Source organism: Cibotium barometz, chromosome 56, assembly GCF_041138505.1.
Source record: "Cibotium barometz isolate CiBa-2024 chromosome 56, ASM4113850v1, whole genome shotgun sequence".
Taxonomy (NCBI): domain Eukaryota; kingdom Viridiplantae; phylum Streptophyta; class Polypodiopsida; order Cyatheales; family Cibotiaceae; genus Cibotium; species Cibotium barometz.
In genome coordinates, this window is record NC_141101.1 from 18307930 (window position 1) to 18323709 (window position 15780).

The 15780-nt window shown below is 45.4% G+C and overlaps 1 protein-coding gene across 1 annotated transcript in view; it reads left to right on the forward strand.

Moving 5' to 3' along the window:
• The window catches only part of LOC147606977 (alpha,alpha-trehalose-phosphate synthase [UDP-forming] 1-like), a 119402-nt gene extending 103676 nt beyond the window's left edge, over positions 1–15726 (forward strand). The window contains exons 16-17 of the mRNA XM_086791507.1: positions 14839–14937; positions 15049–15726. Of these exons, the coding sequence (XP_086647633.1) occupies positions 14839–14937; positions 15049–15579 (630 nt within the window). The 3' untranslated portion in view covers positions 15580–15726. The remainder of the gene's footprint in view (positions 1–14838; positions 14938–15048) is intronic.
• The last annotated feature ends 54 nt before the right edge of the window (positions 15727–15780 follow it).

Here is a 15780-nt window from a genome sequence, read left to right on the forward strand (position 1 = left end):
GAGGGTTGGTACAGGTGTGTCGACTGTATGGTATGCTGTGTTGTGATGTGAGTTCTCTTTTTGGAAACAATTTGGAGCCTTTGTTGTGATGTAGGAACATTGGATGTGTCAGGGTGTGATGCTGTTCATAGGGTGAGAGGCTATGGATGGTTGTGGCAACCCTGATCATGGGAGAAAGATTTTATATACAGGATTGAATATGTGGGAGTCTTTTGATGTGAACAATAGCTGGACTTGTTTGTGGATGCCGAGTGGACAAGAAGCCATGATGCAGGGTCTTTGTAGGCTTCAGGAGTTCTACTTGACGGCTGAGTTTCCAGCCTTATCATAATCAAAGCTCTTATAATCAATTAAAGAAATACCGCAAGGGGCGCCACTGCATTTTGGGGCCAATCGGTGTTCATATATTGTTTGCAGGAGCACTCTAGCTCCCCCTATTTATTTTTCTTTTCTAGGTCTTCAAAGGTGTTGAAGTGTTTTGTGTGCAAGTTTGTTTTTGCACCGCCCTTTGGTTTTGTTTGAAGGCCGAGGCAAGTTTACATCCTTTATCAAGCAGTTTGATGCCGCTCTTGGAGACGAGGATTTCTCCGAAAAGTCCAATCTTCGTATGGTTCGTATGCATTTGAAGGATGCCACCTTGAATTGGTAACTAAAGGTGGTACAAGACGGGACTAAGCCAAAGACATGGTTCGATTTCAAGACCGTGTTTAACAAGAAGTTCCTACCCGCAAACTTTGAAGTAGATGTGCAGAAAGAATGGGATGAGGTAAGCGAAAAGTCGGTGAGAATGTGGAAACTTACCTTAATAAATTTTCAGCCGTCTCATTAAAGTTTACTTCTTATACTCCCATTCCACCACTAATGGAATTGCGTAAGTCTGTGAATGGATTATAACCTGAGCTTATCCAAGTAGTGTACATGGCTGGACCAAAAACCTCGAAGGAAGCACAAGACAAAGCCCTACAAGCCGAGGCCTTGCACATGCCTTGGATGGTGTGGGCAAAACAAAGAACGACAATCGAGATCCATCCCAAAAGAAGAGGTTCAAAGCAGGATCTCAATCAAAGAATGAGCTTGAAGAGAAGAAGGATAGGATTGGGAATAAATATCCACTTTTCTGAAAGAAGTGCTGCTGCAAGCGACTTGAAGAGTATGTCAAGGAAGGAAAGTGTTTCCAATGTGGGAAGAAGGGACACGTGGTTGTAAAATATCCCGACAAGTCAAGCCAAGAAACCAGGCCGCCCCAAACCAATGTATTGCCAACACCAGGATGATACACTATTAGAGAGAAGGCAACTTTTCAAGGCTTGGGGCAAAGTGGCTAACCTACCCGTGCTTATCCATTTTGATAGTGGTGCTACCCACCGTTATATCCATCCGCGAGTGGTTGAAGCTATGAACCTCTCTCCAGATAGGTTCGGAGCTCCTATTTTTGCAAGTGCCGCTTTTGAGGGAATGTTAGCAGAAGTGACCCCTATCTTGGGAAAGCTTTTGGGGATTATGTGGACCATGAGAACTTTGTTGTTGGTAAAATTGGACATTGTGATGTAATTTTGGGTATGCCTTGGCATAAGAAGATAGATCCAACCATTGATTGGGCTGGAAAGAAGATTAGGTTTCCTCTTAAAGGCAAGAATGTAACTTTTGATGTAAGAGTTGAGGGGAATTCTATTCCACTCATCAGTCATGTACATGTTCCTAAAGCAATAAAGCAATCTATTTCTTTGTACTTGGTATATGTTAGAGATCCAAAGGAATTTGAGAGTGTTGAATCACACTCAATTTTTGATCATGAAAGGAAAGATTTTCTAAAGAAATATGAAGATTGTTTTACACATACTCTTCCAGGAGAGTTACCTCCAGAGAGACTGGAAGATCATCATATTGACATCATGCCAGGAAGTTTACCTCCTAACCGACCTCCTTATCGTGTGAGTCAAGCACAACAGGAGGAGATTATGAAGCAAGTGAATGAATTATTGGAGAAGGGTTCGTGACCCTTTGTTCTCCAGTTTTATTGGTTCAGAAAAAGGATGGTTCTTGGCGTATATGTATTGATTACTACAGGGCACTTAACAAGATCACTGTCAAGAACATGTTTCCTATTCCTAGGAGTGTCGACATCCTAGATAGATTGGATGGAGCCGCCATTTTAGCAGGATTGATTTGAAAAGTGGTTACCATCAAGTCAGGATTGTCTAGAGGACATTCACAAGACCGCATTCAGGACCACATTTGGACTCTGAGTATTTGGTGATGCCTTTTGGTCTTACCAATGCCCTGGCTACCTTCAACCGAATGATGGAAAGAATATTTCGATCAAGGAGAAAGTTTGCAGCTACTTTTTTTTTTGACATTATTCTGCATTCTAAGAATAAGAAGAGCATCGAAAGCACTTGGATATTGTGTTTCAGAAACTGTGGACGCACAACTATGACATTATTGTGCATTAAAGAATGAGGAAGAGCATCGAAAGCACTTGGATATTGTGTTTCAGGAATTGCGGACGCACAACATATATGCGAACGGCAAGAAGAGAGTTCTTTTTGCCAGAAATTCACCATTTGGGCCACAGTGTGTCTAAGGAAGGGGTCAGGATGGATCCGGACAAGGTCAAGGCTATTATGGAATGGCAAGAGTTGACTCGTGTGCATGCATTTTAAAGTTTCCTTGGCTTATGCTCTTACTACAGAATGTTTATCAAGTGGTTTGAAGTGGTAGCTAGTCCATTACATGATTTGACAAGGCAAGCCGTGGGATTTCGGTGGGCCAAAGCTGAAAAAGAATCCTTTGAAGCATTAAAATTTTATGTTAGCAAAGGACCGGTGTTGATGGCTCAAGAGATTGCATTGGAGCACTCTTGAACCACGAGGGCCAAGCTGTGGCCTATGAGAGTCGAAGATTTAAAGGAGCCGAAAAGACCGCACCTACATACGAGAAAGAATTGATGGCTATCATTTATGCATTGAAGATTTGGAAGCACTACCTTATGGGAGTTGAGTTTGTTATCAAGATGGACCATCGAAGTCTTAGGTACTTAATGTCTCAACCCGAGATATCCAAAAAGCACATAAGATGGACTAGTTATTGCATACCCATGGTAAGGATAACAAAGTAGTAGATGCTTTATCTCGGAGACCCATGACCCATGCAGTCTCTATGGGATCTCATGTGGATTTCATTGTGATGAAAGATCTTTATGCTACAGATGAGGATTTCAAAGATACTTGGAACAGATTGCAAAATGGAGACTTCGTGACCTCCTATGTCATCAAGGAAGGGTTCCTTATGATACAAACCCGGTTATGCGTGACTAAAGATTCTGAGGCCAAAAGTAATGAAAGAATGCCATGCTTCACCCTACATGGGGCATAGAGGCATCTTGACGACAACTCAGGCTTTGGAGAGCTATTTTTATTGGCCTAGCATGAGAAAGGACATCAAGCACGATGGACTACGTAAATCTATTGTGGGGAATAGAGATCCTCGGACTACTAGTTTCTTTTAGAGAGCTCTTTTCAACAATATGGAGACAAAGCTGAATTTCTCTTCGGCTTATCATCCTCAAGTAGATGGACAAAGTGACATTACAAACCTCACTATCTTGGATATGCTAAGTGTTATGCTCTCGAAGCGAAGGATCAATGGGAGAAGTATTTGCCTTTGGTTGAGTATGCTTACAACAACACCGTTCAGTCCTCGACAGGCAAAGCTCCCTTTGAGATTATCTATGGCAAGTCATTGTTGTTGCCCGTTCTAAGAACCAAGGAAGAGATCTTCCATGCAAACGAGTTTGTTCGAGATTTGGATACAGCTTTTGCACAGGCTCGAAGGGCTATTGAGACATCTCAAGCTAAGCAAAAGAAAGCTGCAGATAAGCATAGAAGGAAGGTCACAAACCTCACTATCTTGGATATGTTGAAGTGTTATGCTCTCGAAGCGAAGAATCAATGGGAGAAGTATTTGCCTTTGGTTGAGTATGCTTACAACAACACCGGTCATTCCTCAACAGGCCTTTGAGATTATCTTTGGCAAACCATTGTTGTTGCCCGTTCTAAGAACCAAGGTAGAGATCTTCCATGCATATGAGTTTGTTTGAGATTTGGATACAACTTTTGCACATGTTCAAAGGGCTATTGAGACATCTCAAGCTAAGCAAAAGAAAGCTGCAGATCAGCATAGAAGGAAGGTCACATTCGAAGAAGGGAATTGGGTCTTGTTGAGATCCGAGAAAGCAAGACTCAGAAAGTCTAAAGCTAAGGAGCACAAGGACCCCAAGCTTACTCCTAGATATTATGGATCTTTTCAAGTTACAGAGAAGATCAATGATGTATGCTATCCATCGGACCTTCCATATCATTGGAGGATACATAATGCCTTCCATGTCAGCGTATTGAAACCATATACGGGACTGCCTCCTGAGGAGCATGTATTAGAGGATCCATCAGAGGTGGAAGATTAAGAATTATTCGCCTTTGGATGGGAAATGGATGCTAGAGGAGTACTTCAAGACTATCCAGAGATACTTGCGAGCTTATGATGGTCCATATGACTGTATTGGATTTCACAGTCAGGTGGTCATTGCGATCAGATAGCCCAAGATGACTGTATTGGATTTCATAGTCGGACGGTCAATGCGACCAGATTGCCTTGAGGATAGTTTGAGCGGTTTCCCTCGGGAGCTAGATAGCTCAGCACACCAGTTTCCAACGAGACCAGACACGACAATCCATGAATAGGAGGATCATTAATTATGCATTGCATACTAATGTATGTTTGAATTTCTTTGACTTTATGTGCTGTTTTTGATGTGTGGACAATGCTTGGATTTATGGCATGTGATAGTCCACTTGGCTCTAGACTACCTGGCCAGTACCTGGAATACCCAGTAGATGCGAATGATGTATATCTGTTTGTTGACTAGCCTCTGTCTAGTTTTTGTAGGAGGTAAGTATGCATTTATTTTATCTAATACATGTTTCAGGCCTTGAAGAAGTACCATCAAGAACAAAGCCATTGGTCAAAGATAAGGCATAGAGACGTAGCCAGATGAGCAGATGACACCATAGATATGGGGAAAAGACCAGATGCACAAGCTCACCGATAGGGCTAGTATCTCGAACATATGGAACACTTGTATTCCGGAGTTGAGGACAACTACGATATAAGAGGAAGGGAATGTAACTATTTGGTTCTCCTAGCTCTTTTCACATGATGAAACACATGCCCAGACACTAGACAGGTTGATGAAAGCATGAGAATAGTGACTCTTTTGTTGGCACAAGGAAAAGCACCTGTTTTGGTCAAAAAGCAATGAAAAGCAAAAAAGTCAAACTGAAGATATATGCGTTAAATCTATGCTTAGATGGCAAGGCTAGTCGATGGTTCATTACATTGATGCCGACGATCAAGACCAACTTCAGAACCTTGAAAACAGTCTTTATCTACGGTTTTTCAAGACAAGGTGATCGGTGGAGTCCAGCAAAAGAACTCTATTCAATTGAGCGTAAACCAAATGAATCCATTAGAGACTTTATCATTCGGATAAATTTCTTGGACTCATGATGTGAGTCATGGGAAAAATTAAACGATTTTCAATTGAAGAGATGTTTCATGATGGGCTTAAAGAATAAAAGCTACACAACTTGATCATTGTATCCAACCCGGAAACATTCGATCAATGTTGTAAAGAAGCAGTATGTTTAGATGACAACATGCTGAAGATGATCATGCTACGACCTAAACCAAGTAAAGCAATGACAAAAGAAAGATTGATCTCGGAATTGTCATTCCCCGAATTCTATGCAGCCTTGCTTAAAAGCTTTCAGTCGACATCTCTAAGAGAGGATGAAATCCTTCAAAATCAACCATCCTTAATGCCTCTACAAGTGAGGAGCGAAATGCCTTGTGTTAAATGCAATCACTATGACCATCCGAATCTCCATTGTGCCTTGTGTTAAATGCAATCACTACGACCATCCGAATCTCCATTGTGCATACAAGGCACCTGTTTTTCTGTACTGTATATATTGTAAATTCTTTGATCATGATACTAAAAAGTGTTCCAATTCATCAACAATTGACTCAAAACCTCCATCTCCCTTGCACCAAACATAAACAGCTCAAAGTGTAGAAACTGTTCAAGAAGTAGTTAATCGAACACTTCAATGTTTCTATTGTCGTGGACCTCACAAAGCGAAGATTGCATAGTTCTCTCTTGCACTCTCAGATCAGCACACTCTAGTGCTCGTCTTACTTCCGCTCTGTGCACTCTTTCATGGTATCATTGCTCTAGGTTCAACGTTTTATCTGCTGCCCCAAATTCTGCCCTGTCTACAGCCCCTTCACCTCTGCATTTTTCAGATTCACAGCCCTCTGGTTGCTGCATTTCTGGATAGTTGCTGCTGGTTGCTCTACCTTCACCTGGGCTTCATCGCTTTCAGCCTGCAGGTATCTTCTCATCAGCGTTTTTTCTCAACAGAGGTGTGGAAGCTGGTCGGCCTGTATTTTCAGGTTTGCAGCCCCTTGGCTGGCGGTGTTTTCGTCTCCAGTGGACACTCTCTTGCAGAGGGGGTCTTGTGTGGATTTTGGCCTTGGTGGCAGCTTGGTACATGTGGTGGACACTTCTTTCTTATGAGGTGTGTGTTTTTCTTCTGAGATTGACCCCGAGCTTTAGTGATGGCTACCTCGACTGCTCTACACATGTTCTCTGAGTCTGCCAAGTTGGATGGCTCCAACTATACTTTATGGAAGGTGAACGTGAAATCGGCCTTGCCTGGAGTAGATATTTGGGACTGGCTCATTAGAGCTACCAATTCCACCCCTTTTTCGCCGTTGGTGTGACTCAGGCACATATTGATGTTTGGGCGGCAAACGATCGTCGTATTTTCTCCTTTTTGATGTTGAATTATCAAGATTCTGTTCTCTCATGTGCATACAGCAGATGTTGCACATGAAGTTTGGAAGACACTGCAGATCTTTACGAGATTAAGTCTCCGGGTCGGATTTTAGCTTTGGAAAAGCAGCTTATGAATCTTTCAGTTTCTGCCTTTCCATCTTTATCTGCTTTTATCACGAAGATGAAGATCTCCAAGACGAGCTTCTTGTATGTGGCAAGGATATCTCTACACAGGATGATGGCTATTTGGCTTCTCTCCAAGCTTCCAGTTTGATGCTTTCTTTCAGTCTCTTGTTTCTTCTCCTCGTCTTGTTCTAGTCACTTGGGAGGAAGTTCTTCCCTCCATTATGCAGATTAAGTCTTGCTTTGAGGAGCGGACTGGCACCTCTGGTGGTTGTGATGGACCTTTGGTTGCTCGAGATAAAAAGAAGAATTGACAGAAGAAAGGGAAAGGGGGCTCTGGCAAGAACTCCAAGGATAACGACAAACCTTTCCCTCTGGCAAGAACTCCAAGGATAACGACAAAGATAAAGACAAAGACAAAGACAAAGATAAATCTTCTAAAAACAAGGATGTGGAGTGTCAGTACTGGGGCAAGAAGGATCATAAACAGCCCCAATGTTACAAGAAGAAGCGGGATGAAGAAGGAAAGGAATGTACCTTTGCAATGGTGTACGAAACCAAGAAGAATGATGGTATTCTTTTATTAGCCAGTGCTCCTCATATACTAGCCCTTGTGACTTCTCAACCTCAGTCTTGGATTGTGGATAGCGGTGCTATTGCTCACATGACACCTCATCGGGATTGGTTCAAGGACTTTATTGCCAAGACGGGCAGTATCACTCTGGGTGATTTACTTCCGTGCTAGTTCTTGGATGTGGCACCATCCCCATGTTCCGCTCTTCCGAAGACAAGTGGTACTTCTCTAACGTTCTATACATCTTGTACATTCCAAATTTGGCATTTAACCTTTTGTTAGTGAGTGCTCTTATAGCTCAGGGTGCGGACGTGATCTTCTCTCCTCATGATATTGCTATTCGTGATGAGGAGACTGGTAACATCTTGGCTGCTGAGGGAGTCCAAGATAGTGGCTTATACAAGTTGACCGCTTTGCTCTCTATTGGTTCTTCTTTAGCTCTTTGGCATGCTTGGTTTGGCCATTTGAGCTATCAACTTCTACAACGAGCTTCAAAGGATGGGTTGGTTGAGGGTTTACCGACCATCAAGGCTCCAACTTCTGTTTGTTCCTCTTGTTTACAAGGGAAGCAACACTGAGCTACCTTTCCGAAGGAGGCGACACACAGATCTTCAGCATCACTTTGTCTTGTTCATGTTGCCTTATGTGGTCCAATAAGTACCGCGTCTTTGAGTAAGGCATTGTACATGCTCGTGATGGTGGATGACTTCTCTAGATTTACTTGGGCTTTCTTATTGAAGTCTAAGGATGAGACTTTTTAGCACTTTTGTGATTGGAGGATTGAGGTGGAAAAAGAGACTGGTTCTTCGGTCAAGGTTCTCAGGACTGTCAAAGGGGGTGAGTTTACATCCTCGGAGTTTCATCAATATTGCAAGGATCACGGCATTCGGAGGCAGCTTACTATAACATATACTCCATCTCGAATGGAGTTGCAAAGAGGAAGAATTGGACTATCACGGAGATGACCTGTGCTATGCTTGAGTACTCCTCTTTACCTCGACGTTTCTGGGCTGAGACGGCTTCTACTGTTGTCTATATTCAGAATAGGTCTCCTACTGCTTGCTCTTCCAGATAAAACTCCATATGAGGCTTTCCATGGTGAGAAGCCCTCTGTTGTTCATTTGCAGGTATTTGGTTGTTCGGCATATGTACATGTGCCTAAGGAGCATCGCTCCAAGTTGGACTCGAAGTCTCAGCATATGACTTTTCTCGGATATAGTTCTGTGTCCAAGGCATATCGTTTTTATGATCAACAGGCCGGCAAAGCTGTTGTGAGCTGTGATGTGGTGTTGAAGAGACTCCTATATCTTCTAAGGGGGTAGTGAGCTTCTTCTTCCTTCGCCTTCTCCTTCCTCTCCCCCCCTGCTTCTGTTACACCTTGAGCTATGGATTCTCAGTCAGATGATGATGATGACTCTGCTCCTCCTCCAGTGAGCTCGAGCAAACCGGTGCTTGGATGGTATTTTCAGATAGTTCGTGATTCTATGATTCTATGTAGGCAAAGTTGGATGCTATTGAACAGAATGGCACTTGGATTTTGGTGCCTAGGCTACTATAGTAGCATAAGGTGATTGGTGTGCGGTGGATCTTCAAAACAAAGTACCGAGCTGATGGCAGCTTGGACAAGCACAAGGCGAGGTTGGTTGGCAAGGGCTATGCTCAGCACCTTGGAATCGATTTCGATGAGACCTTCGCTTCGACGGCCCAAATGACTACCATTCAAACTGTTCTTTCTCTTGCAGGACATCATAGATGGCCCGTATTCGAGATGGACATCAAGTCGGCTTTCCTGAATTGAGAGCTTACACAGGAAGTGTAAGTTGATCAGCCGTTGGGATTTTAGGTTCCAGGCAAACAGGACGAGGTGTATTGGGTGAAGAAAGCTTTGTATGGTCTGAAGCAGGCTCCACGGGCTTGGTACTAGGGGATTGATGAGTTCTTTCAGAAGCTTGTCTTGTGCCGTTCTCATGGAGATTCGAACCTTTATATCCTCTTTGAGAGTGGTTTAGTTGTTATCATTGTGGTCTATGTTGATGACCTCATCTTACAGGTTCTTATTCTGTGAGGATCCATTCAGTCATGGATGCTTTGGAGAGAGTTTTAGATGACGGATCTTGGCCTTCTGCATTATTTTCTTGGCTTTGAGATTTGTCAGACCCCTTAGGGTATTTTCTTTTCTCAGCAGAAGTACACACATGAGATTCTTGACAAGTTTCAGATGACTGAGTGTAGACCAGTACCTTCTCCTATGGATACTAGTGAGACGCTTTCTCTTCTTGATGTTTCTCAAAGGGATTGATTTGGGACAGTATCAGGTTCTCGTCGGTTATTTGGTATGGTTGACCTACTTTCGATTGGACATTTGTTTCCTAGTTAGCTTATTGAGTTCTTTCACATCCAAGCTTCGTCAGCAGCATTGGCGGTGTGCTCTCAGGGTGCTTCGGTACTTGTGTGGTACTTTGGACTTTGGAATCTTCTATGGCCAAGGGTGCACTCTTCTTGGATGGGCTGATTCCGATTGGGCTGGAGATCTGGATACTCGGCGTTCGACCACTAGTTGTGTTTTTTTCACTTGGGTCGGGAGCCATTTCATGGAGTAAAAAGTAGCCTATTGTGGCGCTTTCCTCTACAGAGGTGGAGTATTGTGTAGTTTGTTTTGGTGCTTGTGAGGCGATCTGGTTGCGGAGATCATTTGGAGAACTTGGCTTTCCTCCCACGGGTCTACTCTTCTTTGGTGTGACAAGCAAAGTTAAGTTGCATCACCATCGCCAAGAACCTTATGTTTCATGCTTGTACGAAACACATTGAGATTTAGTATCACTATGTTCGTATTGAAGCCCTATCATTTAAGCCCAAAGTTTCTCACAAATATAGAACTTGCTTTTCTACTTAGCAAGCATGACATGTGCACGCTAAGTGGTCACGTCCGTCGCCGGTGTCCTGTAGCTCGGTTAGGTGAGTCGCGTGCACTTTGGACCCATCACCTGCGCAACTTGCACGTCCATCGCTTGCGCTTCATACTTTGCTCCACTACCGAGTAATCAACACTAGCTGGTGAACGAGAGCTCAGACGAGCAGCGTGGCAATACGTGACGGGAGACAAATGGTGAGGGTAGGGCTCTGATACCACTGTTAGCCCAGGAGAACTACAGCTACACACAGAAGCACATAGTACACAAAGATCACAGAGATGATGGATAGAGATGCAAAGCTGTGGATTGCATTGGAGTTTTTGGAGCTGAGAAGTCAACCCACATATAGTATCAAAGTACAACAATAATAAAAAGGTGGGTGTCCTTTCACACTATATGTGCTAGGGAAAAACTTACCGAAACTAGCTACATAAGCTTAAGTATCCATTGTATGCTACATGATGACAATGTCTGGTCATACAGTGATACCATCCTCCTCTAGAATAGAACGCAAATCAGCCATAACATCTCCCCTCTGTGATGATAGGTGGCCATGTTGTCAAAGGAGATCTTGGATCTACAGATGAGGCCTTTGAGATTAGGCATCTGGCTCTGAGAAGGGATTGTGAATGCTTTCTCTAGCTGTGAGCCCCCCGACGTGCGCCTTGCCCTCTGCACCTTGCGCCTCTCCCCCCTCGTGCTTGCCGTCGCCCTCTTCACCCCCCTTCGGCGGCGTGCTGTCCCCTTCCGCCCCTTGCTCGCCCTCTCCTTCCCTCTCGCTTAGGCGTTGCCCACCCTTCCTTCCCTCTCGCTTAGGCGTTGCCCACCCTTCCATCCCTCTCACCTACATGCCTGTGCACGCTCGCATCCCCCCGCCCCCTCCTAAAAAACCCACTCTTCAGTGTTCTATCAAGGCAGGTTTTCAGCTCTCGGGCAGGTCTTCCTTTTGGCAAGGGCTGCATGCCAGCCGCTCCGTCATCCCCGTCTGAGGCTATCGTCCGTTGCTTCTACTTTTAGAAGCAGACCGCCAGCTCCTCACTTTGACAATCACATCCTTAGAGGCCTCCACCTTGGTATGCAAGATTGTGGGTAGCCGACTCGCCATAGTCATAGGGGACGGACAGTTGGAACAGGGGGCGCTGTCTCGGGAACACTTTGGGATGGGGACGGACGGGGACAGATGGACGTCCCCAGCTGGGCGTCCCTCACAAGGGACGGCGTTCCGGGGACGGATCCAGGAGGGGAGGGCTGTGGGGGACGGTTGCATGGGAACGCCCCAGGTTACCGTTTGGGCAATGGTCACATTTTTTACCTTTTTTTCTGGTCGTTTGGGAGGGGCTTTTCGTGGGCCTTTAGCCTTGGCCCATAGGCCTTGAGCCTTTGAGGCTTTGGGCTACTCTGACCCGATTGCTTTAGAGCCCCCTCTCCCCCCTCCCATCTCCCCCGAGCATTCCCGCCGCCCTCTGGCCGTGCCAGACCCGAAGCGGAGGCAGCTGGCGAGTTCAGTCCACTGCTTGATTCATCGTTTCTCGGAGCCGGTTGAGATGACCATTGTCGCCTCTCCGGTGAGGGCTCTCCCGCCAAAGTCGCCTGGCGCCTCCCCCCAGTGGACTTTCGATGTCTGCCCGTCGAAGTTACTGGTATGTTCACCACCCCAGGCCCTCCATGCGAGAGAGGCGTGATGATCTTCTCCTTCCCCTTGAGTGTAGCATCGGGGACCGATTGGGATACCAAGTTGGTGTCTGCTGCCATCCAGGGGCAAGCAGTCAAGCTGTCTCATCATTTGCGCATCACCGACGTGCTTGGAGTTGGAAGGCTCGGGCCATAGAGAACAAGACAGGGAGGAGGTGTCCTCCAGCTTAGAGGTGCTGCTTTTTGTGTTCCTTTATATCTTAGTAGTAGTACCCCTTCCCCCCCTCCTATAGATACTTGCATTGTGATAGGTGAAGCTCAGATTATGCTTATTTGTGAGCTCAGACAGAGTGGCGTCACATGAAGGAAAGGATCCCTGCCCACCTGGCGCATCTTTGTCCCAAGACTGACTGTGATTACTCCTCATCGAAACCCACGCCCAAGACTCTTCGGGTGGAGGGAAGTTCCGATAGTTCCGCTTCCCACACAGAGATTAGATATGCGGATGGTCTCATGGAACATGCAAGGTTTGGGGGGGCCGCAATGCTTTCAGAGGCATGGCATACTTACAAGAGAGCTTCATAGAGCAGCAATTGGGGGACCTATTGATATTCTCTTCCTCAAGGAGCACCATCTTTTAGAGGGGTGTGCCCATCGCTGTGGGAAGGTAGAAGTCAGATTTTCTGGTCTCCCTTTTTCGGCCACTCTGGGACGCAAGGGGGAGTTTGTATTTCTGTCAGTGAGCAGCTATTGCTAGGAGTCGTTGGCTCAGGCACTATTGACACTGGTTAGGCTCAGTGGGTGACCACCAAGATTGGAGAGGACTGTGTGGGCTTTTAAAATGTTTATGCACCAAATACAATTGCAAGCAGAGCCGCCTTTTGGAGTACAATTCGCCAGTCCCTGCCACATGTCGACTTTTGGTGTATGGATGGGGACTTTAACATGAAAGATTCAGTAGAGGATAGACTCGGAGTACATTGCTTGGGAGGGGCTGATCTTAGGGGGAAGGACCCTTGGCATTTACGAGAGTTTGGACATAGCCCCAAGAGTAGGAGGAGCACCGGATATTTTGGAAGGCATTACTTTCTCTGATCATGCTCTGGTTATTTTGTCTCTGAAGGATCCCTAGAGGGAGGACAAACAATTGACCACTTGGATCCTTGACAGCCTCATCCAAGACTTTGAGATATGGAGCAAGATAGAGCAGATATGGGAGGGGCTGGATTTTTTCTCAGGATCAGCTGCAGACACCTTGGATCATGCAGACAGGGAGGAGACTTTGGGCACCCCATTTTTTTGCATACACCGCATGGCTTGGCCATAGGATCCAAATGCCTAATGTCGAGGGCACTCCAGCTGCAGTAGGATAGTAGGGGCCTCTCACCGCGCTAGCAGCAAGACACTGACAGTCTCAGGGGCCTCTCACTGCGCTTTCTCTCATATTTTTGGAAGAGACTTTGGGATAGTTTTCGACCTCGAAAGATCACTCTCTTTGTGGCTCATGGCACATAGGAGTTTGGCGGTTGGCACGTGGTTGGCCATCGGAGGTAGACCAACAGCATGTCCGAGATGTGGCCATCCCCAAGAGTCTCAGCAACATTGACTTTGGGATTGCCCAAAGGCTCACTAGGTTTGGCAGCGGATTCTCTGCACCTTCACTATGGACAGGGCCTCTTCCTGTACTATTACACGTGGCACTGTCGCTTGGGCCGGCTGAGAGACTGAGGTTGTCATGGCTTATGAGGAGAAAGGTGGGGGGCTAGCCCTTCACGTCTCTCACCTTTGCATCTCGACGTGGCAGACCTAGCCCCATCTACTGGTCACTGGACTCTTGGTTTGAGCCAGAGATGGGAGATCTGTAGCAACATTGTTGCATGGCACATTTGGAGAGCTCGATGCAGCGAAGCCACCCACTCCTCGCCTATGGAGTCCATCGGGAGCATCTGGCTCAACATCATTCATACCCTCTGCGGCCACTGAGGGAAGCTTCAGGGTGAATCAGACCATATGTGGAAGCGTCGGGAAGCCTTCCTGAGGCTTTGGCAACCTGGTAATTTTCTCACAAATAGTGGTGGTGAGCCCACTTGGCACTACAGACCACCTGTGTGGTCATTCCCTCCCCCACACCTTGTATGCGATGGCCTTCTCCTCATAGACCAGCTAGTTGGAGGAGAAGTGCATCCTCCCCCCTTTTTTGTTCTTTGATCCTCGTTCCATACATGGAGGCGAGTTTGTGTCTAGCCCTTTGAGGCTGTTTTTCTGTTAACTAATAGAAGGATCTTATTTCCGGGGAAAAAAATGTAGTAGTTTCTACTTCATTTTTCAATCAACTTTTCAAGTCAGTCAGATAAGCTAATCATGGATGGAGACATTGAGCTGGTCTACTCCCAGACAATAGATAATTGTGCAAATATCATTACCAAGGTTTGAAGTAGCGATTGGTTGGAACAAGCGAGGTGAGTCTCACTGTATTTAGTGCTTCATTTTGGCATCCGTTCTATGTTGATTGAGAATTGTGAGATGATTGGGTGCTGCCATGGATTTTTACTTCACAATTTGTTTGTTCCTAGCTAGGCATTTCCCTAAGTGAAGGCATTGTAGTTTCATTGTAGTGGAGCATATCTTGTAGGAATGTATGAAGCGATTCTGTCTATGTATCAAGTTTGAAAAGAAAACTTCATTGTCATATTTACCAGGGTGCTGCGATTGACCGCATTCTAGGAGAGATTGTCCATAGAAAGCGGATAACGATACCAATAGATTACGTTCTATGTGTTGGTCACTTTTTGAGCAAGGTACAATTCTGCCTCTGTGCTGTAAGAAACCTCCATCAGAAGTAAGGGCACACCATTCCCTGATACTTGAAGCCTGACACCGAATACTAAGCTACCTTCCTCTATGCACAGGATGAAGATATATACACATTTTTCGAACCGGAGCTTCCTCCTGAACGGGAGTACAACAGCAATGGGAAAATTCTTGATGGAAAGGGTCTGATCGAGCGGCGGCCAGGACCCAAGGGTGGTGCTGGGGAGAAGACTTTGGCCAAAAGTTCAGTTAAGGTGAGCGGTGCTGGCAGCGCAACCAAGGCCAGTGCTGGTACTGCAAAGACAAGTACCGGACAACTGAAAAGTCTACCTGCAGCATCACTTGTGGCATCACCTATCCAAAGCAATGGAAACCGTGCCAAAGGTTCCAGCACCAAGGAGAAGTCGTTTAAAGAAGAAGAGTTCAGGAGGCAAGAAGGGTCTTCCGTACTCGATCTCAAAGGTGAAAACTACTTCTCATGTGCTGTTGGCGGTAAACCTTCAAACGCCCGTTATTCCCTCCCATCTTCAGAGGATGTAGTCTCTTTCCTAAAATCTATTGCTGCTAGCTATGGCATAGCCGAAGATCTGGAAGCGCCCAGAACTGGGTGGCATATCCCGTTTCGCTGAAGAGTTTCCTTTTTTATATATATAGTAAGTTCTTGTTATGCTCCACAGAACAGCTATTCTTTGAGCTTTTACATTCTTGTTGAATCTCACATTAAGTTATGAGCATTTGTGCACTTATACATATATATAATGCCTCATTATTGTGTATATGCTGAGGCTTCTAGATCATGCATGATGATATTTTAAGGTGTAAAATAATGT